This window comes from Pristis pectinata, chromosome 2, assembly GCF_009764475.1.
Source record: "Pristis pectinata isolate sPriPec2 chromosome 2, sPriPec2.1.pri, whole genome shotgun sequence".
NCBI lineage: Eukaryota > Metazoa > Chordata > Chondrichthyes > Rhinopristiformes > Pristidae > Pristis > Pristis pectinata.
This window is the reverse complement of record NC_067406.1, coordinates 131,772,311-131,785,462: the sequence shown is the minus strand read 5'-3', so window position 1 is coordinate 131,785,462 and position 13,152 is coordinate 131,772,311. Positions and strand designations below refer to the sequence as shown.

Below are 13,152 nucleotides of genomic sequence, written 5' to 3'. Positions count from 1 at the left end.
CTGGAATCAAGAGTTGTAAAATTCTTATGAGTGAGAGTAGCTATCAATTGAGCTCACGTACCTGAATAGCGAGTAACATGGAATATGTTTCTGTATATCTAGAGGGGAAAAATACACATCAAAGTTCAGAGGGGAATAATAATTTTAACATGTAATACCAACTTCCAGGAGGGAAATTGTACATAAAGATCAAAGGGGATTCATCTTTCCATTTACAGAATTACTTCCTTTACCCTTTAAAGGCCATTCACAGTTATGTTCTGAGGGAGCTCAATTAATATCGGCAAATGACACCATGCAAGTTAGTGTCCTTGGGTGGTTTTGTTACTCCTCCAAACTTTCTCTTTAACAAGAACATTAGCATTAAATGAAAAAAAAAAACTGATACTGGATAGATATGCCCAAATGTTAGTATCATGGTAGGTCTGCTCTTTAACCATTGCCTATTTATGGAAGTAAAATAAGTATTATATGTAAACCAAGTAATAACATGAAAAGTGGACCTCAAAGGTCTGTGATGAAATGGAAAACATCTACATAGTATGGAAATCTGCAGAAAATCCATAAGCAATACAACACTAATTTTCATATCAACATATGTACAGACAAATATACAAATTAGCAGCAGTAGGCCACTTGGCCTCTCGAGCCTTCCCCATCAGTTACTAAGATCACCATTGGTCTTTGTTTAACCTACCTCTGCATTCCTGCCTCCCTCATGGTAACATTTCACCTCAACTATCAGGTATCTATCTACCCCAGCCTTAAAAATATTCAAAACTCTATAACCCATGTTGAAGAGTTCAGAAGATTCACAATCTTCAGAGAGAAAAAAAAATTGCCTCATTTCTGCTGTGGATCCTCCTACAAGAGGATACAGCCTCTCCATATATATCCTGAAGAAACTACTCAAGATCATACTTGTTTCGATCAAGTTCCCCTTCAATCTTCTAAATTCAAGTTTGGGGTTTAAACATTCTTTTTCAAAAAATTTCTTTTGATTAACATACCCACAAAAAAGGTATGTTCTCCAAAAGCACAAGACTCAAGTGTTACACATTTAGCAAAATAAATTAAAAGAATTTCACCATTTTAGAAGTACTCCATTAGAACCATATTACAGGCTTGCAATTGATTTAAGACAAATAAGATATTGTAACAGAGAAAAGCTGTAGTTTCTTGTTGGCTCTCCAATGTGACTGGCTCAAAAAAAAGTCAAAACCCATCTCTAGGTTTTCATCAATATTAAATCAGGCTGCTGGAACTCCACTCCCACTCATCCCATCTGCCTCTACTCCAACATCATTTCATTAACTATGTTGTCTCTCGGGCCAGCAATGTCTTGAAATCCTCATTTTCAAATTCTCCCCATGGTCTTACACCATTCCTATTATCCTCATTCTGATCCCTCCAAGATCAAGTTCTTCTTCCAATTCTGACCTCTTGTTCATCTCCTATTTATATTTCTCCACCTTTGGCACTGTTCCAAGCCCAAGGTTGTGGGATTTGCTCTCTGAATCTATTACTCCACCTGCCTTGAAATCTTTTCTTTGATTTTAGTTTCCATCACATCTCCTGAGATCTTCCTACACCATCCTGAACCTGTCCTTGGGAATGACTATGGACATCGAATCTGCACGTAGATGATGACAGACTGTACCACTCATAGATGACGACGGACAACACAGACACTGAAACATTGATAATATTTGTAGAATTCACACAGCTGCCCAGCTGAGGTCAGCTAATGCAGCAAAGACCAACAATCTGTATGGTTATTTATTACAAAACATCGTGCACTTACCCACTAAATCGTCAGGGAAATTTAGTTATGGAATTATTTTAGTAAAGTCACATGGCTATTTTTCTCTTCAATGGACTCAAAAGTACACTCACACTCCGATTCCAGGACAACTCTGGTAGAAGTGTGCCAATTTTTTAAAAATAGAAAACAAAATTAATACATTCATTAATCCCAGTTGTAGGGATTACGTACTTACTGAAATCATTGTTTTTAATCTTTACCAGGGAATTCACACTGCGGATGAAATAACTTACCTATAGTATATACAACCTCAATATCATCCATCTGAAAATCAGTAATACTGTTTTTTGCTTCTGCTTTGATTTCACCAAGAAGAAACCCCTCCTGTCAAAGAAAAATAAAACATGGATTTCAGAAGTTTTCTAATGCATTACACCTTTGTTCCACTGACAGCATATGTTGTTAAAGACAAAAGAGATAACGCAAGCAGTACAACTGTGTTGTTATTCAGGAGAACAATGCACATGGATTATATTTTAACACCAATGGCCTTTAACACAGCCTGCCATCTTTCACCATTGCTGCATCTTCTGAGGATTCTGACATAGCACTTCTCTATCAATCCAAGCACAATAGCTAATACTGTGCAAGTATGTTTTTTCAATCAAAAGTTCTTGGTTGCAATTTCTATCTATAGCGTCTGGAAGGATGGGAGGTCATCCTTAACTACAATCTTAATTCCACTCATCTTAATGACTTCAATTGACCAAAATGAAACTACCTTGTCAATTTCAAAGTTCCTACACCACCAACACAGCTGCAGGCCAAATTTTACTGGATGCAAGGTTTAATTGCCCTAAATAACATCCTAATCAATACATACTCTTTAAACTGTGCCTTTGCAGCGAAAGAAAGAAAAACTTGTAGTTATACAGTGCCTTTCCTGGCCTTAAGATATTCCAAAGTGCTTTCCAGTAAACCAAATACTGAGATCTAACTTTATTTCACTGTCAAACAATTAGCACCATATACTTCATACACACATGTGGGATAACACAGACAGTGAGGTGGTAGCTTCTGTACTCTTTGAAACTCTTTTAGTTATATTTTGTCTATTAACAGCTGATGACTCTGCTTTATCCTCTCCAAATATACTTGCAGAATTTAATCCACCCACTCCCTCAAGCACCTTTGTTATCAAAAGGAAGATATCCCCACGAGTCTCCTGTCCTCCAGTTGTCACTGATAGTCCCAATTCACTGGATCAACCTCCAGCTGTAGGCATGATGGTTTTCACACAATATGCCTGCCATATGCAGTGCATAGTACAAACAGAAAGGTAAATTTAGGCTCTAGAGAGCTGAAGGCATGGCCACCGATATTAGGCAATTAAAACTGGAGAGAGTACATGGTCAGAATCAAAGCTGCAGCAATTTCTTGGAAAGTTATAGGGCCAGAAATGGTTGGCTGATGTGAACATACAAATTAGAAGCAGGATTCATTAGAAGGGTCTGAGCTATAAGGAGAGTTTGGGCAGGCTAGGTCTTTATCCATTGGAGCGTAGGAGATTGAGGGGTGACCTTTTTGATATATACAAAATCACGAGGGGCATAGATAGGGTGAATGCACATATCCTTTTTCCCAGGGAAAGAGAATCAAAAACTGGAAGACATAGGTTTAAGGTGAGAGGGAAAGATTTAAAAGGACCCAAGGAGCAACTTCCCCATGCAGAGGTTGATGTGTATATGGAACAAGCTGTCAAAGGAAGTGATTGAGGGGATACAATAACAACATTTAGAAGACATTTGAACAGATACATGGATAAGAAAGGTTTAGAGGGATATGGGCCAAATGCAGGCAAATGGGACTAGCTTAGATGGGCATCTTGGTCGGCATGGACAAGTTGAGCCAAAGGGCTCATTTCTGAACCGTATGACTTTATGACTGTAGGCCATCTGACCTCCAAAGTCTGCTCTACCATTCAATGAGATCATGGCTAATCTGATTGTAACCTCAACTCCATATTCACATTCACTCAAGTATCAAACCCTGCCTTAAAATTATTCAACCACTTTGCTTCCACTGATCTTTGAGAGAGTTCCAAAAACTCACGAATCTCAGGGAATAAACTTTACTTCACCTCATAAATGTGAAACCCCTTTTTATAAAAGAAAATATGGACCCTTAGTTCTAAATTCTCCTACAAGAGGAAACATCTTCTCCACGTGCACCTTATCAAGATCCCTCAGGATTTGAATGTTTCATTGAAGTTCCCTGTAATACTTATAAACTTCAGCAGATACAAACCTAACCTGTTCCAAACTTTCCTCGTAAGATAACCTGCATTTTCCAAGTACTAGTCAAGTAAACGCTCACTGAACAGCTTCTACACATTTACATCCTTCTGTTAAAAATAGCAGACTAATAATGTCCACAGTACTTGAGAGGTGGTCAACATCAACACCCTAATAACTGAAGCATAATTCCTTACTTTTGTATTCAATTCCTCTAACAATAATAATGTTGCTAGCTTTCTTAATTATTTGCAGTACCGACATACCAGCATTCTGTAAATCTTGCACTTGGACACCTGGATCCCTATGCAACTTGACTACCTCTCATCTTTTACAAAATATGCCTCTATTTTTCTTATCAAAATGGACAATCACACACTCTCATATTGTGGTCTATTTGACAGGGCTTAACTATTCACTCAACCTACTTCTATCTCTTCTTAGCCTTCTATGTCCTTCTCACAGCTTATTTCCCATGGTTATGTCATCAGCAAATTTAGCAACAATGTCTATGGTCCCTCACCTAAGTCATTTATACAAATTTATAAAAAGTTGAGGTGCCAGCACCTCACACCAGGTTACATTTTGTCAACCAGAAAAAGACCCATATATGCCCTCACTTTCTCTGGTTAACCAAGATATCTACACCAAAATGTCACCTCCTACACCATGTGTTTTATTTTCCAAGGTAACCTTTGATGCAGCACCTCATCAAATGTCTCTAGTATATAGAGATCTAGTATAGAAAATCCACTGGTTTCCCTTTATCACAGCATGTTACTTGTTCAAAAAACTCCAATAAATTTGTAAAACATGATTTCTCTTTCACAAAACCATGTTGACTTTGCCCAATTACCTTATTACTTTAATATCTTCTAACATTTCTCCAATGATACAAATTAACTGGCTGGTTTCTTGCTTTCAGTCTTTGTACCTTTTTGCATTACATTACATGTTACTTTCTAATTTAATAAACTTTCTCTGTATATACCAAACTTTAGAAAATTAACACATCAATTATCTCACCAGCCGCTTCATTTCAAACCCTATAATGAAGGCCATCAGGATATAGGGACATGACAGCCACAGCTCCTACGATTTGCTCAGTGCCACTGCCCCAATGACTTGCAACTACAGTTCTTCTCTCCCTTCCAACTCCCAACTTACAGCTGTTCCTGGGATGTTACTTGCATTCCCAATAGCAAAGACTGATGCAAATATCTTGTTTAATTCACCTCCCCACATCCATGCTTTCCATTATTAATTTCCTAGACTCACTTTCTATGCGACCAATGCTCATTTTAATTTAAAAATCTATAGAAGCTTTGGTTTTATATTTCTGAATAGCTCTATCCTGTAATCTAATTTCTCTTCTTTATTAAACTTTTAGTTATTCACTGCTCTTTTATATTCTGTTCCATCTTCTGCCACATATCTAACTTATATGTAATTACAGAAATGGTTATTCTAGTTAAATACAGGATCTGACAACACAGATGAAAATGTCACAAATTGAGGTATTGTTGGACTTGGGCCAATCCAAGTCAGTATGCACAATGGTAATTGGTGATCAGGACTTGGTATAAGTTAGGGCACAAGCAGAGTTTTAGGTAAGCTTAAGTTTGTTAAGGTGTGAAATATGAGGACAACAGAAGTGTGTTGTAATTGTCAAGCCTAGAGATGGTAAAGGCAGAAGTGCAGCATGAGGCAATGTTAGAGCCAGAGGCAGATGATCTATCTGGGTGATGGTGTGGATTTGTGGTTGAAAATTTCAATCCTGATCAAATGTGACAGTGAAGCTCTAAACAGTCTGACTCAACTTCAGACAGTTACCAGGAAAGAAGTCAGTGGCCAGTGAGCAGAGTTTTAGGTAGGCTCTGAGACAAAGGTTTCAGTTTTCCAAAAACTTACTTGGAGAAGGTTGCTGATCACACATTATTGGGTATCAGACAAAGCATGACAAAGAAGTAGCACAGCCTGACTTTCAGACCCAAGCCCGACTAACTACAAGTCAAGTTCAGGCTAGGTATCAAAAAATACATTTTATTTTAGCTTGGGTTTGTTTCAAATAAACAGGCAGTGGAGGATATGACGGAGGTGAAATTAAGGGCAACAGTAATGGGTCCAACTTTGACCCCAGTAATCTGTACTCACTGTAATGCTGTCTTGGCAACTGTTTTCTTTCAATATATACCTTGGTTTCTTGTCCAATATCTGTCTTGTCAACAGCTACTTTAAGAACCTCTGAATCTATTGCAGATTGTATGAACGATGTTCTGTAATCCAGTTTTCTCTAAAAGGATGAACTGCTCTTCTCGTTTCGAACTTTGTTTCCTTTCCACTTCAGTCTTCTACATGATCAAACTTCAGGTTGACTGTCAGTTACGGCAATCAGAATAGCAGGTTTCTTTTCATTCAGTGCCTTTCTTAGCTCTGTGAACCCCTCTCTTCCTTGTGATCAAATTTCCCAAGAATAATGAAAATGTAGGAGTACCTATCCTTTGCCTTTTGGACAGAGTCATACCTTCTCTTTCTGGTTTTTTAACTCTTAACTTTGGGTTCCATATTTTACAACCTCTCTCTCAAATCGAATCTTCAAGACTTTTAGCTAGTCCTTTTAAAAACAAGACCCAGTCTATTATAAAGTTTCTTATCCTGACATTCTACCCTACATTTACTCAAGACATCTAATATTGTCTAGAAGAATATTATTAGATTTGTGTAGTCTACAAGGGTATGTGCCTTCCAACTATTGAATAGTCTGCCATGGATCTTAAAACTTACCTTAAACCCACATAGATATGGCTGTTTTTGTTTTTGGGTGTGTGTGCCAAACAATCTTATATTGTTATCTTCTACACTGTGCACATCCATTTGGGGTACTTGTGCTATAACAGTCTTCCACCTACAATTGCTGCTGAGACCTTTGTCTTTAAGTCTTTTCTTTCTCAATCTGCATAAGAATGCAATCTGCCCTACTTTCAGGCACACCAAACGCATGGATGTCCAAAATGCCCACTTCATCATCGCTGGTGAGTGTGTTACCGAAATACTACCAGCATGTCTACTGTTCCACCAGTGGCCCAAACACCCTTGACCATTGCTACACAACCAAAGACGCCTACCGAGCCACCCCCGGCCACACTTTGGTAAATCAAACTACCAGACTGTGCTCCTTTTCCCTGCATACAAGCAGAAGCTGAAACGCGAGGATCCAAAACAGAAAGTCGTACAGTGCTAGTCTGAGGAAATAAATGAGCTTCTATGCAACTGCTTTGAGTCAGTAGACTGGTTCAAAGACTCAGCTGCCAGCCTAGATGAGTATGTCACCACTATCACGCACTTTATCAGCAAGTGTGTTGAGGACTGTGTACCAAAGAGGACAATCCGGGTGTTCTCAGACCAGAAACCATGGATGAACCAGGAGATCCACTCCATACTGAAGTCCAGGACTGCGGCATTCAAACCAGGTGACCCTGACCCATACAAGAAATCGAGATATGACCTCTGTTAAACCATGAGGGATGCCAAGAGACAATACCAGTCCAAAATCAAGTCCCAGACTAGCAGTCAGTTGTGGCAAGGCTTACATGCTATAACAGCCTAAAAAATTAAGTCAGGCAGCATCGCCGACAACAGCTCATCCCTTCCCAATGAGCTTAACGCAATCTATGCATGTTTTGAATAGAAGGGGATTAGAATTTCACCACCCAACCCAACAGCCTCCAATGCACCTGAACCCAGTCACCGGTGCAGATAGAAGATCAGGCTTCTGGAGAGCGAACCCGCGGAAAGCATCTGGTCCGGTTGGTGTCCACGGCCGTATCCTTAGATCCTGCGCAGACCTACTGGCGGGGGTAAATGCAGAGATTTTTAACCTCTCCCTGCTTCAACCCGAGGTTCCTACCTGCTTTTAGAAGACCACTATCATCCCAGTACCTAAGAAAAACAAGTTAATGTGGCTTAATAACTACTGCCCGGTGGCTCTGACATCCACCATCAAGAAGTGCTTAGAGAGGCTGGTCACGTCATGCATTAACTCCAGCCTCCTAGACAACCTCAACCCACTGCAATTCACCTACCACCAAAACAGGTCTACGGCAGAAGCAATCTCTCTGGCCCTACACTCACCTCTGGAGCACCTGGACAGTAAAGACACCTACGTTAGACTATTGTTTATTGACTACAGCTCTGCCTTCAATACTACCATTCCAAGCAAACTCATTTCCAAACTCCTCAACCTGGTACTCAACACCTTTCTTTGCAACTGGATCCTCTTCCTGACCAACAGGCCACAATCAGTAAGGATGGGCAGCAACACCTCTGCCAGGATTATTCTCAACACTGGTGCCCCAAAAGGCTGTGTCCTCAGTCCCCTACTCTACCCCCGATACACTCACAACTATGTGGCCAGATTCTGCTCCAACTCCATCTACAAACTTGCAGATGATACCACCGTAGTAGGGTGCATCTTAAATAATAGAGTCAGAGCACAGGAAGAAGATAGAGAGCCTAGTGGCACAGTGTCATGAAAACAATCTTTCCTCAATGTCAGCCAAACAAAAGAGCTGATCATTGACTTCAGGAAGAGGGGCAGTGCACACACTCCTGCTTACATCAATGGTGCTGAGGTCGAGAGGGTTGAGAGCTTCAAGTTCCTAGGAGTAATAGCCTGTCCTGGTCCAACCATGTAGACGCCACAGCCAAGAAAGCTCATCAGTGCCTCTACTTACTCAGGAGACTAAAGTAATTTGGCACATCCCTGTCAGCCCTCACCAATTTTTATCAATGCACCATAAAAAGCATCCTATCCAGATGCATCACGGCTTGGTATGGCAACTCCTCTGCCCGTGACTGCAAGAAACCGTAGAGAGTTGTGCCCACAGCTCAGCACATCACAGAAACCAGCCTCCCCGCCATGGACTCCGTCTGTACTTCTCGCTGCCTCGGTAAAGCAGCCAGCATAATCAAAGACCCCACCCACCACAGACATTCTCACTTCTTCCCCCTCCCCCCCATCAGGCAGAAGATACAAAAGCTTGAAAGCACATACCACCAGGCTCAAGGACAGCTTCTATCCCACTGTTATAAGACTATTGAATGGTTCCCTGATATGATAAGATGGAGTCTTGACCTCACAATCTACCTTATTATGACCTTGCACCTTACTGCCTACTTGCACTGCACTTTCTCTGTAGCTGTTACACTTTATTTTGCATTCTGTTATTGTTTTACCCTGGACTACCTCAATGCACTGTGTAATGAATTGATCTGTACGAACGGTATGCAAGACAACTTTTTCCACTGTACCTTGGTATGTGACAATAATAAACCAATTTACCAAAAGGTGAAAATATTAGAATGAATCACATATTATAATACTTCATTGACTGATCTGCTAGCTACTTTGGAAGAAGCTTAGACAGGCAGCTGACTGCAACAGGCCACCATCTCAAGGCAGCACGTGAAGCTCCCTGGAATTCTCTATCACCAGTTCCATGGAAGCTGTTACTCAGCACAGTGTACTGAAGGCAAGATCTCTCAAGCTGAATAATTTCGATTTAATTCTCCTATTTAGAGATCGGGGACTTAATGCACTCCCTACAAGAGTTTTCCCAATTAGCCAGTACTTAGCTAATATTCATTGAGCTACAAGATAATTATTAGACTTCCCCACTTATGCTTGAGTTTCAAATTTGTAATGTCAAGTGGTTGAGGGCTGCAGTAGTCCTTCAATTTTTGAACCACTCCTGTATATGGAACATCTTGAGCTACTTTAGAACAATCCACGTGGTGCTGCCAATCCATTTTGGTCAGCAGGATTGCTTTCTTCCTTTCCCTGATGCTTTAATTGTGAATCCCACCACTACTATGTTGTTGGCAAGAAAGACACCTCTACCTTTTGCACAATGAATGTGTGCAATCAGACACCTTGCTATTGGGGTCTAAACTTCCTACGTAGGATGCCATTGTCTCATCATCTCACACCAAAATGGAGCTCTCCGCAATTTCTCTTTCAACCCCCAACTTTCTGGCTTGAATGAACAATGATCCCTTGTTTTGCTTACTTACTCCCCTGATGTGTGCTGACCCACGCTCTCTTCCCATCGAGTAGCAATGTACTCTGTCTCTCAAATGCAGAGAAGTGCAACTCAAAGCCTGTATTTTGGCTCCTAAGTGCCAAATCAGATTCCTCCGAGGGCACGATTCCATGGACTGGCCTGTGTTGAACACCACGCAAGTTGCTGTCAAGTGTCTTGGCAATACAATGTTCTCGTTCTGTAACGATGCGCCAGGACCGGGCACATTAAAGTTAGATAATTATACACACAGATTCAGGTTAATTCTACCGAAACAAATGTGGTCAACCTAGTCTGCTCAAAAAACCAAGATAATTCCATGAAATCATCATTAAAGAAACTCACATACACCACAACATTAACCATTTACATATTTTATTTGTCTTCAATCCCATGTGCCATCTCGTGGCAATCCCTCTGCCATTTTCATGATGTGATCAGAATTCTCCTCAAGCCAGTTCATTAGCCCACAACCGTTAACCTTCCGATTGTGCTGTTTAACTTAAATAAGGCAGATGACTAGTGCCAACTGCAATGATACAGGTCAAGTGGTAATGGAGTGGGTGACAGGAGGAGGAGAAAAAAAAAGGGGGTGGAAAGAGACCGTGAGGGTGGGTGGGAAGCAAGAGAGCAGGAGCGGTGAGGGCCTCTGGCTGGGGGTGGGTTAAGCAATGCTGAGGGGGAAGCGACACCAGGAAAGGGGGTGCAGAGGATGGGGTCAGAGAGGTGACACAAGGAGGGGCCAGGGTGGGGGAGGTGGAGAAGAGTGGGGGGGGGATGCAGGGTGGGGTAATTAGGGGAGGGGGAAAGGTACCCAGGGAAAGGAGAGGGTGGAAGACCCACAAGGAGTTTAGATTCAGAGGAAGGGGTAATATATCCAGGGAGGGGGATGGAGGGGAAGTTCCTCTGTGAGGTGGGTAAATCCCCAGAGAGAGAGTACAAGAACCCTGGGGAGTATGGGATCCAGGTTCCCTGGCAAGGGGTGGGGTGGTGGGGAAAGAGGGAGCAGATCCAACAGGAAGTGTGGTGAGGTCTCCCAGAAGCAAATGGTGGGGTTGTGGGAGACATTCCACTGAGTGGGGGGCAAGGTGTGGGACAGTTCCCCTGGGGAATAGGAGTGGAGGAGATTCCCTTGGGGGGATGGGGGGGCAGTTCCCCGTGGAGGATTTGGGGCAGGTAGGGGGTGGGGGGAGGAGGAGTGATGGGGAAGACATCCCGGGGGCAGGACAGGGAGGAGCGAGCTTCCTCAGCGGGGGCGGGATGGGGAGGGGTGCCTATGGGGTAGTCCCTTGGGGGGGGGGGCGAGATGGGGGTGGGTGAGTCCCTTGGGGGGGGGGGCGAGATGGGGTGGGTGGGGTGGGGGAGTCCCTCGAGGGGGGGGGCGAGATGGGGTGGGGGTGTGGGGGAGTCCCTCGGGGGGGGGCGAGATGGGGTGGGGGGGTGGGGGAGTCCCTCGGGGGGGGGCGAGGTGGGGTGGGGGGGGGGGGGAGTCCCTCGAGGGGGGGACGAGATGGGGTGGGGGTGTGGGGGAGTCCCTCGGGGGGGGCGAGATGGGGTGGGGGGGAGTCCCTCGAGGGGGGGACGAGATGGGGTGGGGGTGTGGGGGAGTAGGATGGGGTGACAGGATGGGGAGGGTGGGAGCCCCTCGGGAGGGGGGGGGGAAGGAATGGGATGGGGGGAGGAGTGGGATGGGGGGGACAGAGGTGGGGTGGGGGTGAGTGAGATGAGGGGTGGGGAGTGAGGTGGGGGAACAGACCGGGGAGGAGGGATGGAGACGCGGGTACGCAGCAGAAGGGACTGCCAGGCCTCGCCAGCTGCGGCGGCGCCTCCGGAAGCCGCCGGGCGCTCCGACCCACCGTACTCACCGCGTCCGAGTCGGCGTTGAAGAACTGGAAGGCGAGGGATCCGAACACGAAGCCAGAGACCAAGGCCCCGGACACGCCGCCTGTCTCGGCCGGCTCCACCGCCATAGCAATCTCCAGCCGCGGGAGCGAGCGCGCCCACTAATGGCGACCCCGCGGCCGGAGACGGCGTGCGCGCTCCCAGCGCCCTGCGTCACCGGCGCGTGCGCGACGCTCCCCGCTCGTCCCCGGGACGCGGGGGCGCGCTGCTGCTTAAGGTTGACCACCAGTGCAAACGGGAGCCGGAGGTTTTGTCGGCTCACCGGCTCAATCCGGAGCCACTGCCTCCGAACCCGGTGTAACTGGCTCGTCCGAGAGTTGTGCAGTAGGGAAGCAGGCCCTTCGGCCCGTCCCATCCATGCTGCCTTCCTGAGCTCGACCCGTTTGCCTGCATTTAGCCCAGTGGCAGACTCCCTCCCTTCCTGTACTGGGACAGCCTGATCTCCACCACCCTGGCGTGCTCCAGTAACCCCACGCTCAAATCACTGGGCTGGGGTTCGGGGCAAAATACAGGAGCCTTAATTACAGCTTCTTCCACACTGCTATCGTTCTCCTGAACCAATCACCTCTGTCACACACCCCTCCTGGTGGTGCTGGCACTACCCTTAACTCTATGCCTCGTTATTCCGCTATTGTCACTTTGGCACTTTTCTACACTACTTCAGATTGCACTACAATGTTTGCACCATTCTGCTGTTTTGCACTCATCCTTGTATTTATTGTTTTATTTATTAATACTGTTATTATTGCTGCTTACTGTATACTGCTTACTCCGTGAGCTCATGTGAACAAGGAATTTCATATAAGATATAAGATATCTTTATTGGTCACATGTACATCGAAACAGTGAAATACATCTTTTTGTGTAGAGTGTTCTTGGGGCAGCCAGCAAGTGTCGCCACTCTTCCGGCGCCAACATAGCATGCCCACAACTTCCTAACCTGTACGTCTTTGGAATGTGGGAGGAAGCTGGAGCTCCCAGAGGAAACCCATGCAGACACGGGGAGAACGTACAAACTCCTTACAGACAGCGGCGGGAATCGAACCTGGGTCGCAGGCGCTATAATTAGTGTTACGCTAACCACTACACTACCATGCCGCCCCTGGCCTAC

General features: G+C 44.4%; 1 protein-coding gene across 3 annotated transcripts in view; it reads right to left on the bottom strand.

Annotated features, from left to right (window-relative positions):
* Positions 1 to 12,152, bottom strand: part of abraxas1 (abraxas 1, BRCA1 A complex subunit) — a 34,491-nt gene extending 22,339 nt beyond the window's left edge. For all 3 annotated transcript variants that reach the window (XM_052041220.1, XM_052041236.1, XM_052041229.1), the window contains exons 1-3: positions 12,005 to 12,152; positions 2,059 to 2,149; positions 62 to 98 (exon numbers count right to left, since the gene is read on the bottom strand). In XM_052041220.1, the coding sequence (XP_051897180.1) occupies positions 62 to 98; positions 2,059 to 2,149; positions 12,005 to 12,109 (233 nt within the window). In that variant the 5' untranslated portion in view covers positions 12,110 to 12,152. The remainder of the gene's footprint in view (positions 1 to 61; positions 99 to 2,058; positions 2,150 to 12,004) is intronic.
* Positions 12,153 to 13,152: the final 1,000 nt, after the last annotated feature.